Below are 20,227 nucleotides of genomic sequence, written 5' to 3'. Positions count from 1 at the left end.
AAATAATAACAATAATGATAATAAAAAAACAGGGTAATATAAGGATTTTAAACTGCACCACTGCTTTCAAATATGTCAAAATGTTCCTGTTAAGTGTCACTTTTTTTTGTTAATGCTGATGGAGGCTCCCATAGCTGAACCAGTTGAGAAGCTCTGGTTTAAAGCATGTGTTAAACTCCAGGTAAAATTTTACCTTTTTTTTGTTTATTGTTTTTATTTCTTTGATTTGTTCCATGATCCAGAATAACTGTTTTATTAGAACAATATCCATTTATGATTTTCTTAAGATTAATTCAAAGCTACAAAAAGATCCAACCAAAGGAGACGTGATGAGTGATGATGACGTTGGTTCAAAGTTCACAACCAGGACTGTGTCACCACCATCATCATCACAACATCTGCAGCAGCCAGGATGAAGCCCTGCTCATATTTCCCACACTTCACAGAGACGCCCCTGGGTGTCTTCGTGAAATCATCAGATCATATTTTACAGTTTGTACTCGCTCATTAAATAACCTCTGCAGTCTCTGTTTTACAGCTTGTACTTATACAGATAAAAAGATTTAAAAAGGCTCCGTATCTGACCACAGACATCATTTGAGATGCCTTTGGATGCCTGATGTACGCAGCTTTTTATAACACCATGCATGGTGTGTTCAAATCACTTTAAAACACACACACACACTCGTCTTGAGGAGAGTGCACATTTGCCTCCCGCAAAGCACACTTAGGTAAATAAAACTCATGCTATGTTGGAACAGAGAATGCTGACTACAGGCTTTAAAACCAGGAATTACCCTCTTCATCACAGGACATAAATATTTATTACCCAGTGGATGGAAATGGTTCTTCATTGGCTTTGGAATAGAAGGGATGCAGTGCATCTGTAATCTGTGAGCAGCCTCTGCTGGACCACGCTGTGTAAATACACTCAAAATATACTATACACTACATATGAACATGAAGTTCTTCCTTTTTTATGTTTGGATTAACACTGCAGGTTAAATTACTTTAATATGATTCTAGCAGTAGTTGGAGTTTAGTTCTATTTCAAGCACACAATGAAAAAGTGTACAGTATGTACAACATAAAACAATAAGTTTAACACCTATTAATTATTCCCACCCTCTCTTCCAAAGTCTCAATACAATAGCTTACTTCCTATGGTTTTACCCACTTTCTCACATAACACAAGCACATACAGCATCTTCATACATTTAAACAATATGTTAACAACAAAAATTCCAGCTAAACCAACTCATTTTCCTTCATTTTTATAACGCTCAAAAATAATTTATTGAAATCTTTTCCTAAATTGTTTTATATTTGGACATTCCTTCATCAGTATTGATCATGTTCACGGCTATATTAGCAAATCAACTGTGACTCAAACACTTTTTAACACTAAATTGAGTCATAGAAGATGAACACAGGAGGCTGAAATGACTAAAATAAGAGTTAATTTTAGATTTACTCTGCTGCAGTGAAAAACTAACTCAGATAGATTCAAATATGTAGCGTTGTTTTTATTTGTTTTTTACACTTCTGTATCAGATTTCATTTTACTGTCATTTTAATGGGTCTGTATCAGCGTTGTATTTTGAGAGCTAATTTTCATTTGGTTTTAGTCTTTTTGACTAACTGCTGAATGACCAAGGATCTGGCTCTAATGAGGTCAACACACAACCTTCTGGAACTGCGAAGACTGAAAGTGCTTCAGGAAAACAAAAGCGACATGGTAGGCCAAAGCAACAACCTCACACACTGATAGTGGGAGACGTTTCTGTTAAAGATGCTCAGAAGATGTTTAGCAGCAACGTGAAAGTGATCTGCTTACCTAATGACACAGTATCAGACCTGGCTGACAAAATCTTGCATATCGTTGCAGATTACCCACATTTGAAAAATGTTGTGATTCATTTTGGGTTAAATGATTTAGCCAAGGAGGAGTCTGAGGTGTTAAAGCTGGATTTCACCCATCTGCTAAAAACTGTGAGCTGTTTACAGCCTAAAGTGTTCATCAGTGGCCAGATACCTCCAGTCCGCAAAGGAGATCTGAAATTCTCAAGGATTTACTCTTTGAATAAATTTCTGTCTTCGGCTTGTGCTGCCCTTTCACTAAATTTTATAGAAAATTTTCCTATTTTTTGGGAACGTCGTCATCTTTTTAGAGCAGATGGACTGTGTCTAAACAAGGCTGGAGTAAAACTCTTCACATCCAACTTGTTTTACTTCACCAGTCACACTGCTATCAGTTATGATAAAGACAGAGGACAACATGTACCATCGGAGAACAAAACAACAAGGAAAGAACATGGAGTCAATGAGCTTCCAGCAAGAAATAAAAATCGCCAAAATGAAGAGGTCAACCCAACCCCCGCATCTCAGGACCCACCTGCTTCACCCCAAAATTCACCTACTTCCACCTCATCCAGCTTCTCTCCTACCCCTGCCTTCTTGGATTTAACTGCCCAGATGAACGAGCTGGTTCTGGCTGGCACAAGACTAACACCCCACCCTTTACCCCACCATGGTCAATCTGCACCACCCATCCCTCCTCGAAGATACCAGGCTCAGGATCACTCTTCTCCTCAGGCCAGCTGTGTTCAACTTAGAGCGACACAGGCCTGATGTGTGCTGGGTCCAGACTGCAATAGCTCTATTTTTAGGAACAACCAGAAAAAGTCAGGGCCCTATGGAGTTAATGCAGCTTCTTTAATTCCTGTGGTGACAGGTAACACAGGTAAAATTGTGAAATTAAAGAAAAGCAAAAAGCTTTATAGAGATAAAAATTTGACTCCTATAACATGTCATCCAAAAAGTCCACCAGTGTCTCCAGTAAAGTTTTTAAAATTAGCTCTTCTTAATGTTAGATCTCTTGTTAACAAGTCACTAATAATTAATGATTTTATTTTGACACATCACTTGGACTTTTTATTTCTTAATGAAACATGGCTGAATGATGGTATCAGTAATACTATTCTCAATGAAAGTGCGCCACAAGACTTTATTTATTTAAATAAGTGTCGTACTTGCAGGAAAGGTGGTGGAGTTGCTGCCATTTTTAAATCAATATTTCAGTGCAAAGAAATAACATTTGGTGATTTTATCTCCTTTGAATATATGTCATTCTTACTGAAGGGTGATTCAAGAGTTCTGTTTTTAGTCATTTATAGACCCCCAAAATATTCTGGAGAATTCATGGATGAGTTCGCTGAACTGCTGTCAGTTGTATGCACTGAATACAACTTTTTAATAATAACAGGTGACTTAAATATTCATGTAGACAATAACATGGACAATACTTCCAAAGAACTGTATGCTTTAATGGATACTTTTGGTCTTACACAACATGTGACTGGTCCGACACACACTCAAGGTCACACTTTGGATCTGGTTATCTCTAAAGGTGTTGATATCTCTGCTGTTGATGTAAGAGACTTAGCTCTATCTGATCATTTCTGTGTCTTTTTTGACCTAGAGACTGTAACATCTGTTCCCCCTAGTTATGTGTGTTTAAAGAAAAGGTACATAAATGAGAACACAAGTGCACAGTTTATGGAAGCCATAGCAATGACACCAACATTGAGTGCTGAGACAGTTGATGATCTTCTGGATGAGTATAATAGAAACGTCTGTAATGTCATAGATGTGGTGGCTCCAATCAAAACTAAGAGAAAACCAAACACACAGAAAACACCTTGGAGGAGGACTGAGATAATGCAGAATTTGAAATCTGACTGTAGAAGAGCTGAGCGTAAATGGAGATCAACAAAACTCCAAATTCATCTAGAACTATACAAAATAAGTCTGCGAAAATTCAATGATGGCTTGTTCAAAGCAAGGCAGCAATACTTTTCTGAAATTATTGCCAAAAATGTCAACAACTCTCGCACGTTGTTTTCTGTAATTGAAAAGCTCACAACCCCCCCAGATCAGATAGCCCCTGAATTACTGTCAGCTGGAAAATGCAATGAATTTGCTGTATATTTCAATGAAAAAATACAATCAATAAGGTCAAACATCAGAACAAACCAGCAAAATCACAAAAAGCTTGAACAGCTTCAACCACTGAGGGATGAGTCAATTACAATGTTAGAGTTTATTACAGTGAACCCAAAAACAATAGAGGAAACTGTTCAGCAGCTGAATCCATCAACGTGTTGCCTTGACACAATACCCTCAAACTTCTTTAAAACTGTTGTAAAGTCAATTGTCACTGATCTGTGTCAGATAATTAACTGCTCATTCCAATCAGGCACCGTACCAAAATCCCTGAAAGTAGCTGCTGTGAAACCGCTGTTAAAAAAGAGAACACTGGATGCCTCTATACTGGCTAACTATAGACCAATCAGCAACCTTCCATTCATGGCCAAGATCATTGAGAAGGTGGTCTTCAACCAACTGAGTCAATTCTTAACATTCAACAAAATATTTGATAAATTTCAGTCAGGTTTTCGTTCTCATCACAGCACTGAAACTGCTCTTATCAAAGTGATCAATGACATAAGGTTGAACACTGATTCAGGAAAAGTATCTGTTCTCATTCTGTTGGATCTAAGTGCTGCATTTGACACTGTAGATCATACAATTTTGTTGCACAGATTGCAAACATGGGTCGGACTAAATGGAAAAGTAATGCAATGGTTTAAGTCATACTTGGAGGAGCGAAGCTATTTTGTAAGCATTGGAAACTTTGAATCTGACAGATTACCAATGTCCTGTGGGGTTCCTCAGGGATCTGTTCTTGGACCCCTTCTGTTTAACCTTTACATGCTTCCTTTAGGACAAATTTTACAGAACTGTAAGGTTGATTATCAGAGCTATGCAGATGACACACAACTATATCTATCACTGAACCCAGATGACCATGGTCCCATTGAGGTGTTGTGTGACTGTTTAGAAAAAGTAAACTGCTGGATGAGTGAAAACTTCCTTCAACTAAACCATGACAAGACGGAGGTGATTGTCTTTGGTAACAAGGAAAAAAGGACTGCTGTCAGCAATTATCTTGAGTCTCGATCTTTAAAAGCTAAAGACCAAGTCAAAAACCTTGGTGTTCTGATTGACTCAGATCTTACATTCAGCAGTCAGATCAAATCTATCACAAAAACAGCCTTCTACCACCTAAAGAACATCTCCAGAGTGAAAGGTTTAATGGCTCAGAAAGATCAGGAGAAACTGGTCCATGCTTTTATCTCCAGCAGACTGGACTATTGTAATGGTCTTCTGACAGGAATCCCCCAAAAGAGCATCAAACAGCTACAGCTGGTTCAGAACGCTGCAGCTCGGGTCTTAACCAGAACAAAGAGGTCAGAGCACATTACTCCAGTTTTAAAGTCTTTACACTAGCTCCCAGTCAGCCTCAGAATAGACTTTAAAGTTCTGCTGCTGGTGTATAAATCTGTGAATGGGTTTGGTCCAGAATACATCAGTGACATGTTGGTCAGGTATGAACCCAGCAGGTCTCTCAGATCTATGGACACAGGTCAGATAGTGGAGCCCAGAGCTCACAGTAAACATGGTGATGCTGCTTTTAGTTGTTATGCTGCAAAGAAGTGGAACAAACTGCCAGCAGAGCTGAAGTCAGCATCCAATGTGAACATTTTTAAATCAAAGTTAAAGGCACTTTTTTTCTCTACTGCATATGATTGAGAGAGAGATTTTTTGTCATGTTGTTGATGTAATGATGATTTTACTGATGATTTTAATTGATTTTACTGTTGATTTTAATTGTTCTTATTGATTTAAATGTTCTTATTGATTTTAAACAATTGAATGTTTTATCATGTAAAGCACATTGAGTTGCCTTGAGTATGAAATGCGCTATATAAATAAATTTGCCTTGCCTTGCCTTGCCTAAAATGCATCTTAGTTTTAGTCATCAGGACTATTTCAGTAATAGTCCAGTTTTAGTCAACTAAATAACTTTTAGATTTTAGTCGACTAAATTTGTTTCAGATACAGTCAACTAAAATACAAATAATTTGAAAGATTCCATTAGCATTGATCAACCTGATATGGGATGGTATTAATGTCTGATGTGATCAATGTGCAAGATCACGTAGTCACATGGGTTCCAATTGGGATTTCCTCACATGTGACCAAGTTATTGTTTATTTTTCATTAGTCGCCTAAAATATAAAAAATAAACTTCGATATAGTTTTTGTCAAACAAAGTAAAATAACTAAATAAGTGCTAATTTTAGATTTCTCTGCTGCAGTGAAAAACTAACTCAGAATCAAATATTTAGTGTTATTCTATTTTTATTTTTACACTTCTGTATAGATTTCACTTTATTGTCTTAAATCTAGTGTTGTACAGCCTTATATCATCAGATAACATACAGTCTTAGAGCTGTTGAGAATAAAGTAGAAATGTCGAGAATGAAGTCAAAATGTTGAGATTAAATTTTAAATATCGAGAATAAAATTATTGTAGAAATTTCAACTTAAATTTTGACATTTCGACTTTATCGATTTGCCCAAAATTATTTTCTCCATCAAAATTGGCCCTCGTGCGCTTCCGTAAACTGGTGTTTTTGGACTGCAGTAGAATGTTTAATTGTATCAAAGTCAACATTATCCCTTAATAACATCAGCCAAAATTCGGTTAACGGGCGTGAAAATATTATTAATAATAATAATAATAATAATAATAATAATAATAATCATCCAATCATTTTATTGTGAATTCCACCGGAAGCGGTGACGTTGTAGCATCTTCGCTGCTGTGTATCAAAACATGGCCCTACCGCTGTCGTCTAAAATCACTATTATTTTCTCTATTTTTACAATATTATCTACACGTTTTGTGTCATGTAACAACGGAAGAAGGGTGAGTGTCTCTGTTTTTTTTTTTTCCTCAGCGGTTTAACCTTTTTTTATTATTATTCCATGGCGGTGAAAGAATCGTAGTCTGATGTAGTTAGCTTAGCATTAGCACCGTGTGACAGTACATGATGGAAGCTAACAGCGGGTGTTTCTTTCACAGCTTAACAATGACCCCTTGGAGGCAGAGTTCAACAGCTTCTCTGTGCCACTTGAACACTCGTTTGAAGTTGGTGAGATTATTTTGTCCTTATTTCTTACATGACACGCAGTTGTCGTTGTGAATGCTAAGCTAGCCGGTGTTGTGTATACTGTCATTAAGCTAACAGGTGACTTCTCTACGGCGGAAGCGCATTCATTTACAGGCTGCATTTCTCCTGTTTAGACATTCAATGAATGCATTTTTATTTATGAATTTATCTTGTAACTACAACAAGTGTTGATTTTAAAATAGGTTTTAAATTTGAAAAGCAGCCATTAATAAAGGCCGTGGCTATTGATACGGAAACGTATCAATAGTCGCCATATTATTAATACGCAGCGCCCCTCATTGGTCTGTTTATGAGACGTGTTAGGTGCACCACGTGACTTAAAGTTCCGTCAGTTTTATTTTAACTCATATTAATTTTTAGCTATCCCTCTAACCCTTTTATTAATATTTTTAATATTATTAATACCGGTACTTTAAATTTGAAATGCAGCGAGTAATAAATTCATAAATTTGGAAAGACATTTCCGTAATGTCTTTGGTCAATATGAATTTAGACAGGTTCATAAATATGTAATAATAATGTTAGAACTTATTTTAAACGCCTTTTTTTCTCTTTTTTTGTTATTTTCTTATCTTATGTATTAGTGCGTTATCTTTATAAATGCTAAGTTTGCTGTCATTATTGTTTTTTTCCATTTATTTATTTATTTGATATAGGACATTACATGTTAATAAATGTGTCAGCAAACAGCATTAACATGAATATGCCAGTTAGCGCAATAGCTATATTCACTTTTAAATAATTTTAATGCTGTATTTTCCGTTCATATATATATATATATATATATATATATATATATATTAATGATTTTTATGAATCAGGTTTAACATCTTTAACTTCCAGGTGAAGTTTTATTCATCAGACTTTTTAAATTTGAAAATCAGCAAGAAAAAAGTTAAATAGCAATTGACTACTTTGGACTTTAAAAATTCACACAGATATTCAATATTTAATCTTTATATGATTAATAATAACAATTATGTTGCACATAACAGCGCACTCAGACCTACACTGACTTTTTATGCTTTCATTTCTCCTTCATATATATATATATATATACGAAATAATGGGAATTTAATGAATGAAATTCAAAATATAATCTGGCAAAATCTTGTTATTTTAAATCATTTTTTAATTTAAAATGCAACGAGAGACATTTGTAAGAGGGCTTCTCTTTGTGCCTGCATTATCAGAATTCAAACATATTTGGATATTTATACGTGTCTATAATTGTGCCTTAAATGGCAACATATTCTAGTTAAACTGATAAAAGGTGAAAGCAGGTCTTTGTTAAAGCAGTAGCAGCAGAAATTAAATAAGTTTTTTTTGAAAAAAAAGACAGTTTGTGTTACCATATAACGTAGTAGCAATAAATCATTTTTAAAACGTTTAAATCTTCGATAATGATAGTATTAATTACAGAAATCAACATAATCATTTCTAGTAATTCTAGCTTTGATTTGTTTAAATATTGTCCTTTTACTTCTTCACTGCATCATTTCCACAGTCTAAAGTAGCTTTCATTAAAACAAAACATGTTGGTTTCAGGACAGACAGTTAGAGGTGTTTCATTTGCTGTAAGAACTCCTACTGTGTGAATAGTTTTCATTTAAAAACAACAATAGATGAACTTCTAATCAGCATCTGTCGTCCTTTACTAGGCAGACAAATTAAAATGTGCAACAATAAAGCAAGAAGCCTTGAATAAATCCATTCCAGTGAAACACACAAAGTGCTATAGTAGCAGATTCAGTGATAATATATTAAGGTTAAACACTGGGGTGATTAATTTCCACTGCTCTCTGTATTTCCAGATGACGTAGCCAACTTTGAGGTTCGTGGAGCTCTGGTGCTGAAGGCTGGAAGGGAGCCCAGCGTCTCCCTGGCTCAACAGCAGCTGTCGGAGTACGACCGAGCCAAACTCAAGGTGGACATTATTCCGTTTCTAAACTGTGATTCACGTGTGTAACATATGTTTTGTAGGGATATATCGTAAATCAGCTAAAAATCGATGCAGATAAGACGCAGGGTTCTCACCAGGAATTGTTCACAGCGAGGCCACAGAATGGTATTTGTTTGATCAGAGCGCCACCTGTTCAACATTTAGAATAATGACCAATCTGAGAGTTAACGCAGGAAAGAAAAAAGAGTTTTTATAGTAATTTTGTGTTTTTCTGTCATTCTGTGTATTTGTGTTGTTGTCTTGCTCATTATGAGGCATTTTGTGCTTTTCTATAGTCCTTTTGTGTATTTGCCCTGTAAAATATGTTTTTGGAGCCATACTGTGCATGTATTTATGTTGTCATTTTTTGTGTATTTCTGTTTTAGTTTTTACTTGTTAGCACTGTGGATGTGCAGAGTCATTTTCCATGTTTTTCTTGTCTTTTTGTGTACATTTGTCTTTTGGCTTTTGTTTTATGTATTTTTATGTCATTTTGTATAATTACTTTGGGGGCTGAATAGAATTAGAGTAAGGCATGTGGCACCGGGGGCCACCACTTGCCTATGTCTGGTGTAGGGGGAACACATGACGCGGAACATTTTGAAATGTATAACTCTTTGAGGGCCAAATTTAGTGACGTAAAGCAAATGGATTTTTGTTCCATTCAAACTGAAAGGAGTTAAAGTGCATCATTACATCCCAATCTTTGATTTGAGTTTTTTTTGTTTTTAAATCAGGATTCAAATCGAATCGTTAGTTGAGTATCTTTACACCCCTAATGTTTTTGTTGTTTCTACTGTACAGGAAGTGGCTGCGGTGGACGGGCTTTACCGTATCAGGGTGCCTCGTGTTTTACTGCAGGCCGACAGACAGACGGAGCGACTGATGGACGGACACCTGACTGCGTTTGTCAGAGCCGTACGTGTTTCACCTTCTACTCCTCTTTACGCACACTTCCTCTCATTTTTATGCTCCGCTCCCGACTCCATTCTAAATGCACTGGAGACGAGAAGAGACTTTAGTGTCGATGTTAGTTGAGGAAAATAAGGAATACAACATTCACAATGTAGTCTAGCATAATTCCACAAGCATTCGCACGACAAATAGTGTACAAGAGGAGTGAGATAGATTTATTTAATGTATTTGAATATTTCATACACGGTGTAACCCAATGTGTTTGACATGAAAATATGTGAAACATTAAAAAACATGAAGACAAGTTGTGAACTTCATCAGTGAAGCAACAATAACATGAGTAAGTTCAGCCTTTAAAACCAAACAGATGAATAAAGAACAACAGTACCTGCAGTGGAAATGTATATAACAAATAATTTGTTTACTGTATTACCAATAAACTAAATATGTACACCTTTTTATAGGAAAATACATTAAAAGATCTTTTTAGAACAATTTCATACCTTGGGGCATAAACTATGGAGAGTCGCCATTTTGGTCGGGATATGACGTACGTTTGTTGATCGCCACGGCCTGTCGCTTTAAAGAAATGGTGCATTGTGGGAGGTGGAGGCGTGACAGGTCTGTTTATATTGTGGGAACTAAAGTGTGCTCTCTATGCACCACTGCCTCCTGGAGCAGCGATATTATGGACGTCTGCATAACTGACTTTTTGTCGTTATTTGGCGCTGAGATGCAAAATAAATGTTTCTGCTGAGTTTTTCCCCTTGTTGTCATAGCAACCATTGGCTTTACACTCTGCCATTGTTCAGAAATGTCACCCAGTGCTGTACAGGGGTGTCAAACTTTAGTTCAGGGTCCGAAAATGGGCCGCAGGAAAAAAAACAATTTCTACAATAGTTTCCCAAAGTTGCATTTCGACTTATAAATGACACATAAATTATGTAAGGCTCTGACATAATCCAGGCAATAAGTGACAGATCCTTGCAAGATTTTTTTCTTTTAAATTTCATTGATTTTGGTAACAATTTTTTATTTAATCTTGGAAAAATATGAGTGATAATTTCTTCAAAGAATTTGAGATTAAAAATGACTGCAGTCATTTGATAAAAGCATGGGGAAAATGATGTTCCTCCAAATATTGTGGAGTTTCATTTAGAAGGGCTGAGATATCAACAACTGGATTATTTTATCATTTACACTATAATTCATGTTTTTTCTGTTTTTCCCCCTGCGGGCCGCATTGGATGGTCTAAAGGGCCGGATTTGGCACCCGGGCCTTGTGTTTGACACATATGGGTTAGAGGATCAGATTCTTAGTGCTCTTGTCTGCTCCACAGGCATTTCTGACCAACTTTACCTAAATGTATTATTTTCTACTCAACACATCTGCAACGTTTAAACCTTTGTGTGGGTGTGTCTCTTTGACCTCTGACCTCTGTGTGATGTCCAGTGTGCCATGGTGGAGTCTCACCTGAGTGACGTGATCACGCTGCACACCGACGTGGCGGGACATCTGATCGGCGTCTCCATAGTAACGATCCCCGGAGCCTGCAGGGGCTCAGAGGTGGAGGACGAGGTGGACCTGGAGGCTTTCAACACCACGCTGAGCATCATGGCCCCCGTCAACGCCCCAGGGTCAGCCTCACATTATTATTATTATTATTATTATTATTCCTTCTCCTCTGATCATCACAACACGTGTGGGTGCATGTGTGTGTGTGTTGGGGTGCATCAAACCCCACATTAAAAACCCCAATCTAAGTTTGTTCCAATACCTAAAAAAATGTTACCTGGCAAAAATATTAGCCAATTTTATTATTGTTTTTGGTGTCCACCAAGCCAGTGAAAAAATTAAAAAACACCAATATTAACATAAAATATGCATTATTTTGTTGTTTTTCTGAAAAACAGAAAATTACAAATTACAGCTAGATCATCAATTAATCATCCTAATTGTGTAAATGTGTCAATAGTGCTTTATTAGGCTTCATTATCCAAAGCAAAATACATCATTTATTTCAGCTAAAAATAACCCAAATGTTATATTAAATGTAAAAGTCGTTCATAATGGGGCATATGTAAAAATGTAAATCTTGATGTGGACTCATGAATATAAATTAATTTACCAATTATTTTACAAGGCTTCTATTTTGGTCATTAGATCATAATTAGACTAGGGACGGATTGATTTGAAAACATTCTGGGGTTTGATCCATGTGTGCATTCGCTGATATTGGCTGTGTGTTATCAGTTCTAAACTGATAACCTAATAATTTTGGGTATATTCTAAAATGTAAACATTTCATGGGATTTATTTAAATCAGTTAACCAGACGTTAAAAAGGTTTTTTAAGACGGGTGAGGAACAGAACCCAAGCTGCTTGAGGTCCAGTGTGAAATATCCACAGTCAGTCATGATTTGGAGTGAAATGTTCTGTTCCTCACACGTTCTCCTCCAAACCGTTGATTCCTGAATGAAAGACACACTTTACTTTCATCAGAAAAGAGGACCATGGACCACGGGCCAACTGTCCAGTCCTTCTTCTCCTCTTTTTTTTCTGCAAAAACTGAAAAGTAAATGGTGATTTCTTCACAGTATTCTCTTTTTTTTTTTATTCCTGTTTTCATGGGTTTTATGAGCTGGAAGCCCAAATAATGTAAAAAAAAAAAAAAACAATAAATATTTGAAATAGTTTAAATTGTAGCTTTTTCATGATATTACAGTTTTTTGGAAAGGGTCTGTATATATATATATATATATATATATATATATATTTATACATATATAACAATGTACGAATATGTTTTATAGATTTCAGGTTATTTTTGTAGTCATCTTGTGTTTTTGGAGTGATTTTGATCATTTCAGTCTGTTTTTTGTATATTTTACTGTCGTTTGGTGTATTTTTGTGTTTATTTTGGGGGTCGCCAGTTGCACGTCTGCGCTAGACACTATAAAAAAAAACATTACCCCAACTCTATTTAATTGATGTGGCATTTTTTCCCCCCAATTGTGTTTACTGTAAACTTGGTCTTAAATTTAATTTCATATGGCAATAAAAAGTCTTTAAAAAGTATTGAATTTAATTTGACTGATTTAAAAATGTGACATGTTTTATTGTACTAATGTGGATGGATTTTATATTTAGGGTGACTTTTAACAACAGAGGGAAAATTCTGTAATGTTGATGAATGTACATTGTTCCTGTCAAGTAAGCAAAAACTAAATTAATTAATTTAACTTGTTTTATAATAATGTTTATTCCTGTTAATGTCCAACATAAAGCCTAATAGTCTCTCAGACACACTGTAGTGTCCCAGGGTGCGTTTGATTCGTAATTGTTCATGTTCTCTCCTCTGTTGCAGCCCAGAGACGGCTCTGTTCCTGGAGCGAATGGAGCTGGAGACGGAGAAGAAAGGAAAGAACCCACAGGAGCAGAAATCCTTCTTTGCGAAATATGTAAGTACTCACTTTGAAAAGTGCTGATGAGGCAGGCTGGCAGGCAGGCGGAGCCTCAAGATATACTCGCTACCTTTGGTAATTGGGCAGAGACAAATGCAGTTTCATGTATCGTTAATTAATTATCGGGGAAAATGCTTGTTAGGCTCTTTTTTTCTTCTTCTTTGTCCTCTCACAATGACTTTAGAGCGAGTACAGCATGTGGTGAGATGCAGGAACATCTGCACTGCAGTGAAAAATAAAGTCTGAACGTTTGATAATCAAATTATAATTGTTTGAATTATAGAGCTTTAAGTGGTTGGTCTGATCTGTTGCTTTAACAGCATGTGGACGGCTTTGTGTGTGTGCGCGTAGCTGTGTGCGTGTGTGTAGCGTGTGCATGTGTGTAGCTGTGTGTGTGTAGCTGTGTTTTTGGCATCAGCGCGGTTTGAAGAAGGGCTGGGGTTCTCAACCTTGGGGTCAGAACCCCATTTGGGGTTGCGATACTCTGTGAGGGGGTTGCCAGATTCCTTTAAAAAAAACTAACAATACTCTTTTTTTGAACAATTTGAGCCAATTTTTTGCTTATTTCTACCTTTTTTCTGCCTCTACACCAAACTTGCCATATTTTAACCTATTTTCATCACTTTTTCTGGCCATATTTTTGCTCCTTTTAATGCATTTTTGCTACATTACTCCCATTACTGACACTTCTACATCAAATTTCAATGCCTTTTCAACACATTTTTTCCACTTTCAAGACATTTTCAGCACTTAGAAACCCTTTCCACCACTTATTATTCCTTATATATTCTCACTTTTAACCTCTTTTCACCATTTTTTATGTTTAGTTTTGCCAACTTAACCACATTCACATTTGTCATGCCCATTATTTGCCAGTTTTAACTAATTGTTCTAATATTGACACTTTGAACCCTTTCTTTTTTACCACTTTTCTGTTTGTTTTTTGGCCGCTTGAATTTGCAACTTAACTAATTTCTGTGGTTTTTAAAATCCTATTTCACCACCTTTTCCACCATTTTTAGTCACTTTTAACCCATTTTGTTTTTTCTGATTAAATAAAGGTAAAAAAAAAACATTTAAAAAAAATTGTCACGCTGACCAAACTAATCTTGACGCTGTATTTACATTTGTTACAATTGGTAGCCTGTGAAACTGTTTTTAGTATTTTAAACTCCTTAAAGTCAGTATGCCCCACCCACCTTTGTCAGCACTTCAAAGAAAACATTTCCACTCTTTATTTATCATTTAAAATCATACAAAGTTGTTCCCGTCATGGCTGTACTTCCTGTTTTGCTTTGTGCTGCGTTCACTGACCTGTGCTCTGCATCCTGTGTTTGTGTGTGTGTGTGTGTTTGTGTGTGTGTGTTTGTGTGTGTGTGTTTGGTGCTGTGCTGTGTTTCAGTGGTACTTGATTCTAGGAGGTGCAATCTTTCTCATGGTCTCCAACTCAGCCCAGCCCCCAGCAGGGGGCGAAAGAGAGCAGAGCTGAATCCCACTGAAGTACAGTCCTCTTTGTGGCTCATTGTCTGTCCCCACTGCTCCTCCTCCTCCTCGTGTGTGTGTGTGTGTGTGTGTGTGTGTGTGTGTGTGTGTGTGTGTGTGTGTGTGTGTGTGTGTGTGTGTGTGTGTGTGTGTGTGTGTGTGTGTGTGTGTGTGTGTGTGTGTGTGTGTGTGTGTGTGTGTGTGTGTGTGTGTGTGTGTAACCCCCACAGGAGTGTTCATTCTCAGCACATTTGGTGTGATTCAAAGAATTTGTGATTTAATTGATCAAAATCAACCCTGAAAAATGCTTTTATCATCCATGATTGAGTACTTTAAAGGGCAATTATCAAAATGTGGTCACAAAATTTAAATAAAATGCTGAGTCAAGATGTTGGAGGCTGGGGATGTAACGATTCACTCAACTCCCGATACGATTCGTTTCACGATACTGGGTTCACGATATGATTCCCTCATGATTTATTTTACAAAATGGGACTATAGACAAATGATGATATAATATAAAATATTCCTTTATTTTAGAAAATTTTCCTTTTATTTTTCATTGTCAAAAGAATCCCTTGATAAACTATTCAAAACAATGCAATTTAACTAAAAATAAATCTTGAATGATATAAATAAAGGAATAATACAAATGAAGAAGAAGCCTATTAATTTAAATTCTGGTTCTATAGTAAACAATGCAAAACTGCGTAGTAGTTCTTTTTCTTTTTAAAAGTGCAACTGAAAATATTTTTGGTGCCTTAACAATTTGACTTAAATAAAAAAACAGTCTGCACTGTATTTACAATCGATATGAACGTGATACCTATGAATCGATTTTTAACTGCCTTACGATTAATCGTTACATCCCTATTGGAGGCACAGTTGGTTGTGAATTATTGCTTGGATATTGCACATGCCTTGTATACTGTATATCACAAGTGTCAAACCTAAGGTCTGCTGGCTAAATCCGGCCCTTTGGAGCCTCCCATGTGGCCCGCAGGAGAAATTTTAAAAATGACAGAGAAATTAAGACTAATTCAGAATACACAAATTCATCCAAAAAATGCACAACATTTGCAGGGCTCACAGATTTGAAATGCTTACATGGTCATTTTGATTCTCAATTTTCCCAAAATCTTGCAGTTTTCCTCCAAAAATTTCCCAAATTTATTAAAAAATTGTCACAAAATTAAGGAAATGTGGGTTAATTTAAGTTAAAGGTCACTTATTGCTTTGATGATACTGATTCCGAATGCTTTACACACTTTATACACACCTATTAGGGCTGCACAATTATGGCCAAAATGATAATCACAATTATCAATTTATCAATCACAATTATTTATCATATTAGGTAAAAAAAAAATCTGTGTTACAGAAACAATATGTGCACAGTTTACAGTGCAAAATTAAGCTTTAAAATGGAATTATACCAAAATAATTATATTAAATAAATAGCTAGAGAATTTAAAATGTACCAAAGGCTAACTAAATAAATAAACTATTATAGAGTGCAGAGACTGTATTTTAAATGTAAATATTGCCAATGATCAGGTTAATTTAATCGTTGCAACAAAAATCGTATTCACGATTAAAATTTGATTAATTGTGCAGGCCTAACACATTTTTATATACTTTATATGTGGAAGTGCAATCTAGTGCACAATAGTGTTAAAAATATGTCAAACTGGTTTGTTTTTGGCCCCTGAACTAAAATGGGTTTGACGCCCCTGTTGTGTATATACGTTATACGTGGAAGTGCAAACGTTGGGTTTATTTTTCCTTAAACAAAATGAAAATGTTTGACTGGTTTATTCTGGTGTGAATGTGAACATAAACTGAGACCCAGAGCCTCGTTCTGCTTTCCTCTCTTTCTCTTTCAGGTCTAATACCAAATACATTCCAGGCATCTGAATCTAAAACTCAAATCTGAATAAATCCCATAAATCCTGCACGCTCAGTGGAAATAGATTCAGCCTCTGATTTCCTGTTTCAAAATTTACATTAATCTGCGTCAATTTACACAATTCCATGTCTTTCCATAATCATTACAGTTTATTAAACTTACTGAAATTGTATAAATATGGTCAATGGAGATAATTATTATCATAATTTTGTATTTATACACAGCAGGAATGCAACGAAAGAAGCACACGCTGAGTTTTGTTGTCCAGGTGTTTGTTACGCTTGCTAAAGCTAACATTTGCCAACATGTTTTACAGCGAAAAATATGGAAGAAATGTGTGTTATTGTCCCTAAATGTGTGACATGTGATGGTTTAGTCCATTTCCATTTCAGAAGATGAAGTCTGTCGTATTCAGTCAGAATTTGTTCGAGAATCGACTTTTAAATTTTTTTTATCACTATTTACGAAGACGTTATTTTATCAAAAGTGTCACATTACTATTTCCAGGGAGTTTCAGATTTTTTAAACTAATCTACAATCGGTATATTAATCTGTATTCCCTCCAAAATGTAATGGAATCTTCCATTGTGTAAGGTCTATCTTTAATTAACCCTCCTATTATCTTTAAATATTACTAAAACATTTTACCCTAGAGGTCAATCCGACCCAGAAAATCTTTGTTTATTTGTTTAATATATAAACAACATCAGGTCCCCCCGTTAACATATTTATTTACCTATTTTTTATCTTCTTTTTTTGTAACATATTTGGGGGTTATTCACTATAGAATTATGTCACTTTCACTGTGAAAGAGCTGTTCCAAAACCTCATTGACTGAAAACCATTACCTAGAGGACATTTTCACACACGTACATAAAAAGAAAGTATCTCCTTGTCATGTCTCAACTCTGCACACGCAGACAGGTTCTACGCAGCTAAAGCAGCCTGGGGTCAAATCGACCCCAGAGGAACACCAATGCGTGTAATGTGTGTTGACAAAATCATGATATTTTTACGCTTAATCACTTGTACCCATAAAATTAGGAAAATTAATGAAATATGAAGGCAAAAAAAATGAAATCAACTATTATTTTTTAAATGATAAACATTGAATGGGGTCAAATTGACCCCATGGATATCAGGAGGGTTACCATTTTGACAAAATCCGTTAAGTACTTTTGACATAAACCTGTTGAAAGACAAATAAATAAATGCAGGTAAAAACATTTGATCGTTGATAGAGGTAAAAACAAAATTACTATTTACGTTTCAGGAAGTGAATTCCATATTTTCCATTCGTTTTCCAATGTGTCTCCTGTTTGGATGTAAGATGCTTTGTCTGCATGTGTTTGGTGTTTGACGTCCTCTTTCCGCTGACTCATGTTAACTCACTGATCTTCTGGGCAGAATTAGAAGTGAAGCTAATCTGGGATGACCAATCTGGATCTGATCACACATTATTTATATAAACCAGTTGTTTAAACCACTTCCTATTCTTTTTTCCTGTCTCTTTCCTTCTTCCAGTGGATGTACATCGTTCCTCTCGTGCTCTTCCTCATGATGTCCGGCGCTCAGGACCCATCAGGAGGCGGGGCCGGGGGCGGAGCAGCCAATGGGGGCGGCCGATGATCGATCAGGTCACTTAGTGAATGATTAACTCCGTTTTTAACTGCTGTATATAATAATATTTAAAGAGTTAGAAGCCCGCAGACTGTTTTTAATACTAATGTGAAAGAAAATAAAGTGTTCGTTACTTGTCTGCGTTTCACTGATTTCTGTTCAGATTGTTTTGAAGATACAAATGTGTGTGAAATGTGCATTAACTATTAAAATTATTAAGATCCTCCTCACTTCATAACTCGTACGTTGTTTTTGTTGTTTTTTTAGGGTGGAGTTGCTGTTAGTGAATTTAAAACAGAGTTTTTTTAATTTGTTTAAAATTCACTACAGCAAAACAACCTCCAGGAAAAGTTTGATTTCATCACCGTTCCTCATCACAGAAATATGTGAACCATTACCTTCATTTCCCCTACACAAAATGTGATAAGTAAACAAGTAACAAGTATTCTTTGTATAAATTGTGTATTTTTAGTCAATTTTATCTATTTTATTGTAATTTTGTGTGTTTTTAAAGAGTAATTTTTTGGACTTTTGGGGTCGTTTTGATTCTTCTGTGCATTATTTAAGTAATTTATGAGTTTTCAGTCATTTTGTGTGGGTTTTTTGGACTCTTTTGAAATAATTTTGAAGGTTTTGGACTATTTATGTGTATTTTTAAGAGTATTTTAGTGTACTTTTTAGGTTGTTTTGTGCATTTTTAAAGTCATTTTGTGTAGTTTTGGAGTTGTTCTGTGTATTTCTGTTGTGGGTTTTTTTGTGTTTTTGTAGTTTGTACTTTATTGTCATTTTGTGTATTTTTGTTGTCATTTTGTGGGTTTTCTTGCACTCATTTTGTCTGTTTTTGTGGTCATTTTGTATATTTTTGTTATATTGTTTTTTTTTTTTAATGCTCATGTCTGATATTTAATAACTAGACTTAAATATGAAACACGCCTTCATGTCTGTCTGCCTCCACTTCATGTTGCCTTCAGTCTTCAACGTGTTTCAAGGTTGGAAAACACAAAAAAATTACTTGATTTTTGAAACATGAAACAGTTCAATTCCTGAAGGTCTTTGTGCTGCATTCGCTTTACAAAATATGCTACAGAAATGTTAGTCAGTAGGTTGATACCGCCAACCAGTTTGTAGGATCATTTTAATGTCAGTATATTATCATTTAATACCTTTTCAAATGTATATATAACTTCTCTGAATCACCGTCTGTGTTTCCCATATTTTTGTGTATTGCATCCCTTCATTACCTCTGCTGCACTATTTAAAAAGTGTTTGTTCACACTTCCAATCTGTGACAACATTTAGTTTATAAACTCAAGTTAAAAGAACAAACTGCACAGGTCAGAGATGTGTTGTCTTAAATTTTCAATAATATAATTTATTGACTCCGTACAGGATAAAAAATACACACAACTTTGTCGCTCATGCATAGTCCTATGTGTTGTAAAACCTTAGCAAACTGCAGCGGTTCTCAACCTTTTCAAAAATTAGATTTTAAAAACCACGGAAATCGGTTATAATGTGCAAATTGGAGTGGCCAAAAATGGGACAGAAAAAGTAGGAGCAATTAGTTTAAACTGGAAAATTATGAGTATTACGAAAAATAAGCATGAAATATGGTGAAAAGAGGTTAACACATGCAACATTAGGTGGAAAAGTGGTGCAAAGGGTTTATAAATGGTGAAAATGTCTTGAAAGTGAAAAGTATTTGCGGAAAAGGCATTGAAATTTGATGGAGAAGTGGCAGAAAAGGGAGTGAAATAGGAACAATTAGTTTCAACTGGCAAATAATGGGCA

At 35.6% G+C, this 20,227-nt stretch overlaps 1 protein-coding gene across 2 annotated transcripts; it reads left to right on the top strand.

Moving 5' to 3' along the window:
* The first annotated feature begins 6,702 nt into the window (after window positions 1-6,702).
* On the top strand, window positions 6,703-18,574 carry emc10 (ER membrane protein complex subunit 10). 2 transcript variants are annotated; one of them, XM_028455125.1, is made up of 8 exons: window positions 6,703-6,838; window positions 6,995-7,064; window positions 8,918-9,030; window positions 9,850-9,963; window positions 11,414-11,598; window positions 13,329-13,422; window positions 14,828-14,925; window positions 18,341-18,574. In XM_028455125.1, exons 1-7 carry the CDS (start codon window positions 6,746-6,748, stop codon window positions 14,912-14,914), a joined length of 756 nt encoding a protein of 251 aa, XP_028310926.1. In that variant the 5' UTR covers window positions 6,703-6,745; the 3' UTR covers window positions 14,915-14,925; window positions 18,341-18,574. The 2 variants fall into 2 exon arrangements, with proteins under 2 accessions (XP_028310926.1, XP_028310925.1); XM_028455124.1 differs by lacking the exon at window positions 14,828-14,925.
* The last annotated feature ends 1,653 nt before the right edge of the window (window positions 18,575-20,227 follow it).

This window comes from Gouania willdenowi, chromosome 8 (genome assembly GCF_900634775.1).
Source record: "Gouania willdenowi chromosome 8, fGouWil2.1, whole genome shotgun sequence".
Taxonomy (NCBI): domain Eukaryota; kingdom Metazoa; phylum Chordata; class Actinopteri; order Blenniiformes; family Gobiesocidae; genus Gouania; species Gouania willdenowi.
The sequence above is the reverse complement of the archived record's forward strand: the minus strand, read 5'-3'. Positions and strand labels throughout refer to the sequence as shown.

Excerpts from the sequence above, each read along its gene's own strand:
- emc10 (XM_028455124.1), top strand. The coding sequence starts at position 6,746 with ATGGCCCTACCGCTGTCGTCTAAAATCACTATTATTTTCTCTATTTTT. Across the intron at positions 6,839-6,994 it reads CATGTAACAACGGAAGAAGG|CTTAACAATGACCCCTTGGA; the intron begins GTGAGTGTCTCT and ends TTTCTTTCACAG. Across the intron at positions 11,599-13,328 it reads GCCCCCGTCAACGCCCCAGG|CCCAGAGACGGCTCTGTTCC; the intron begins GTCAGCCTCACA and ends CCTCTGTTGCAG.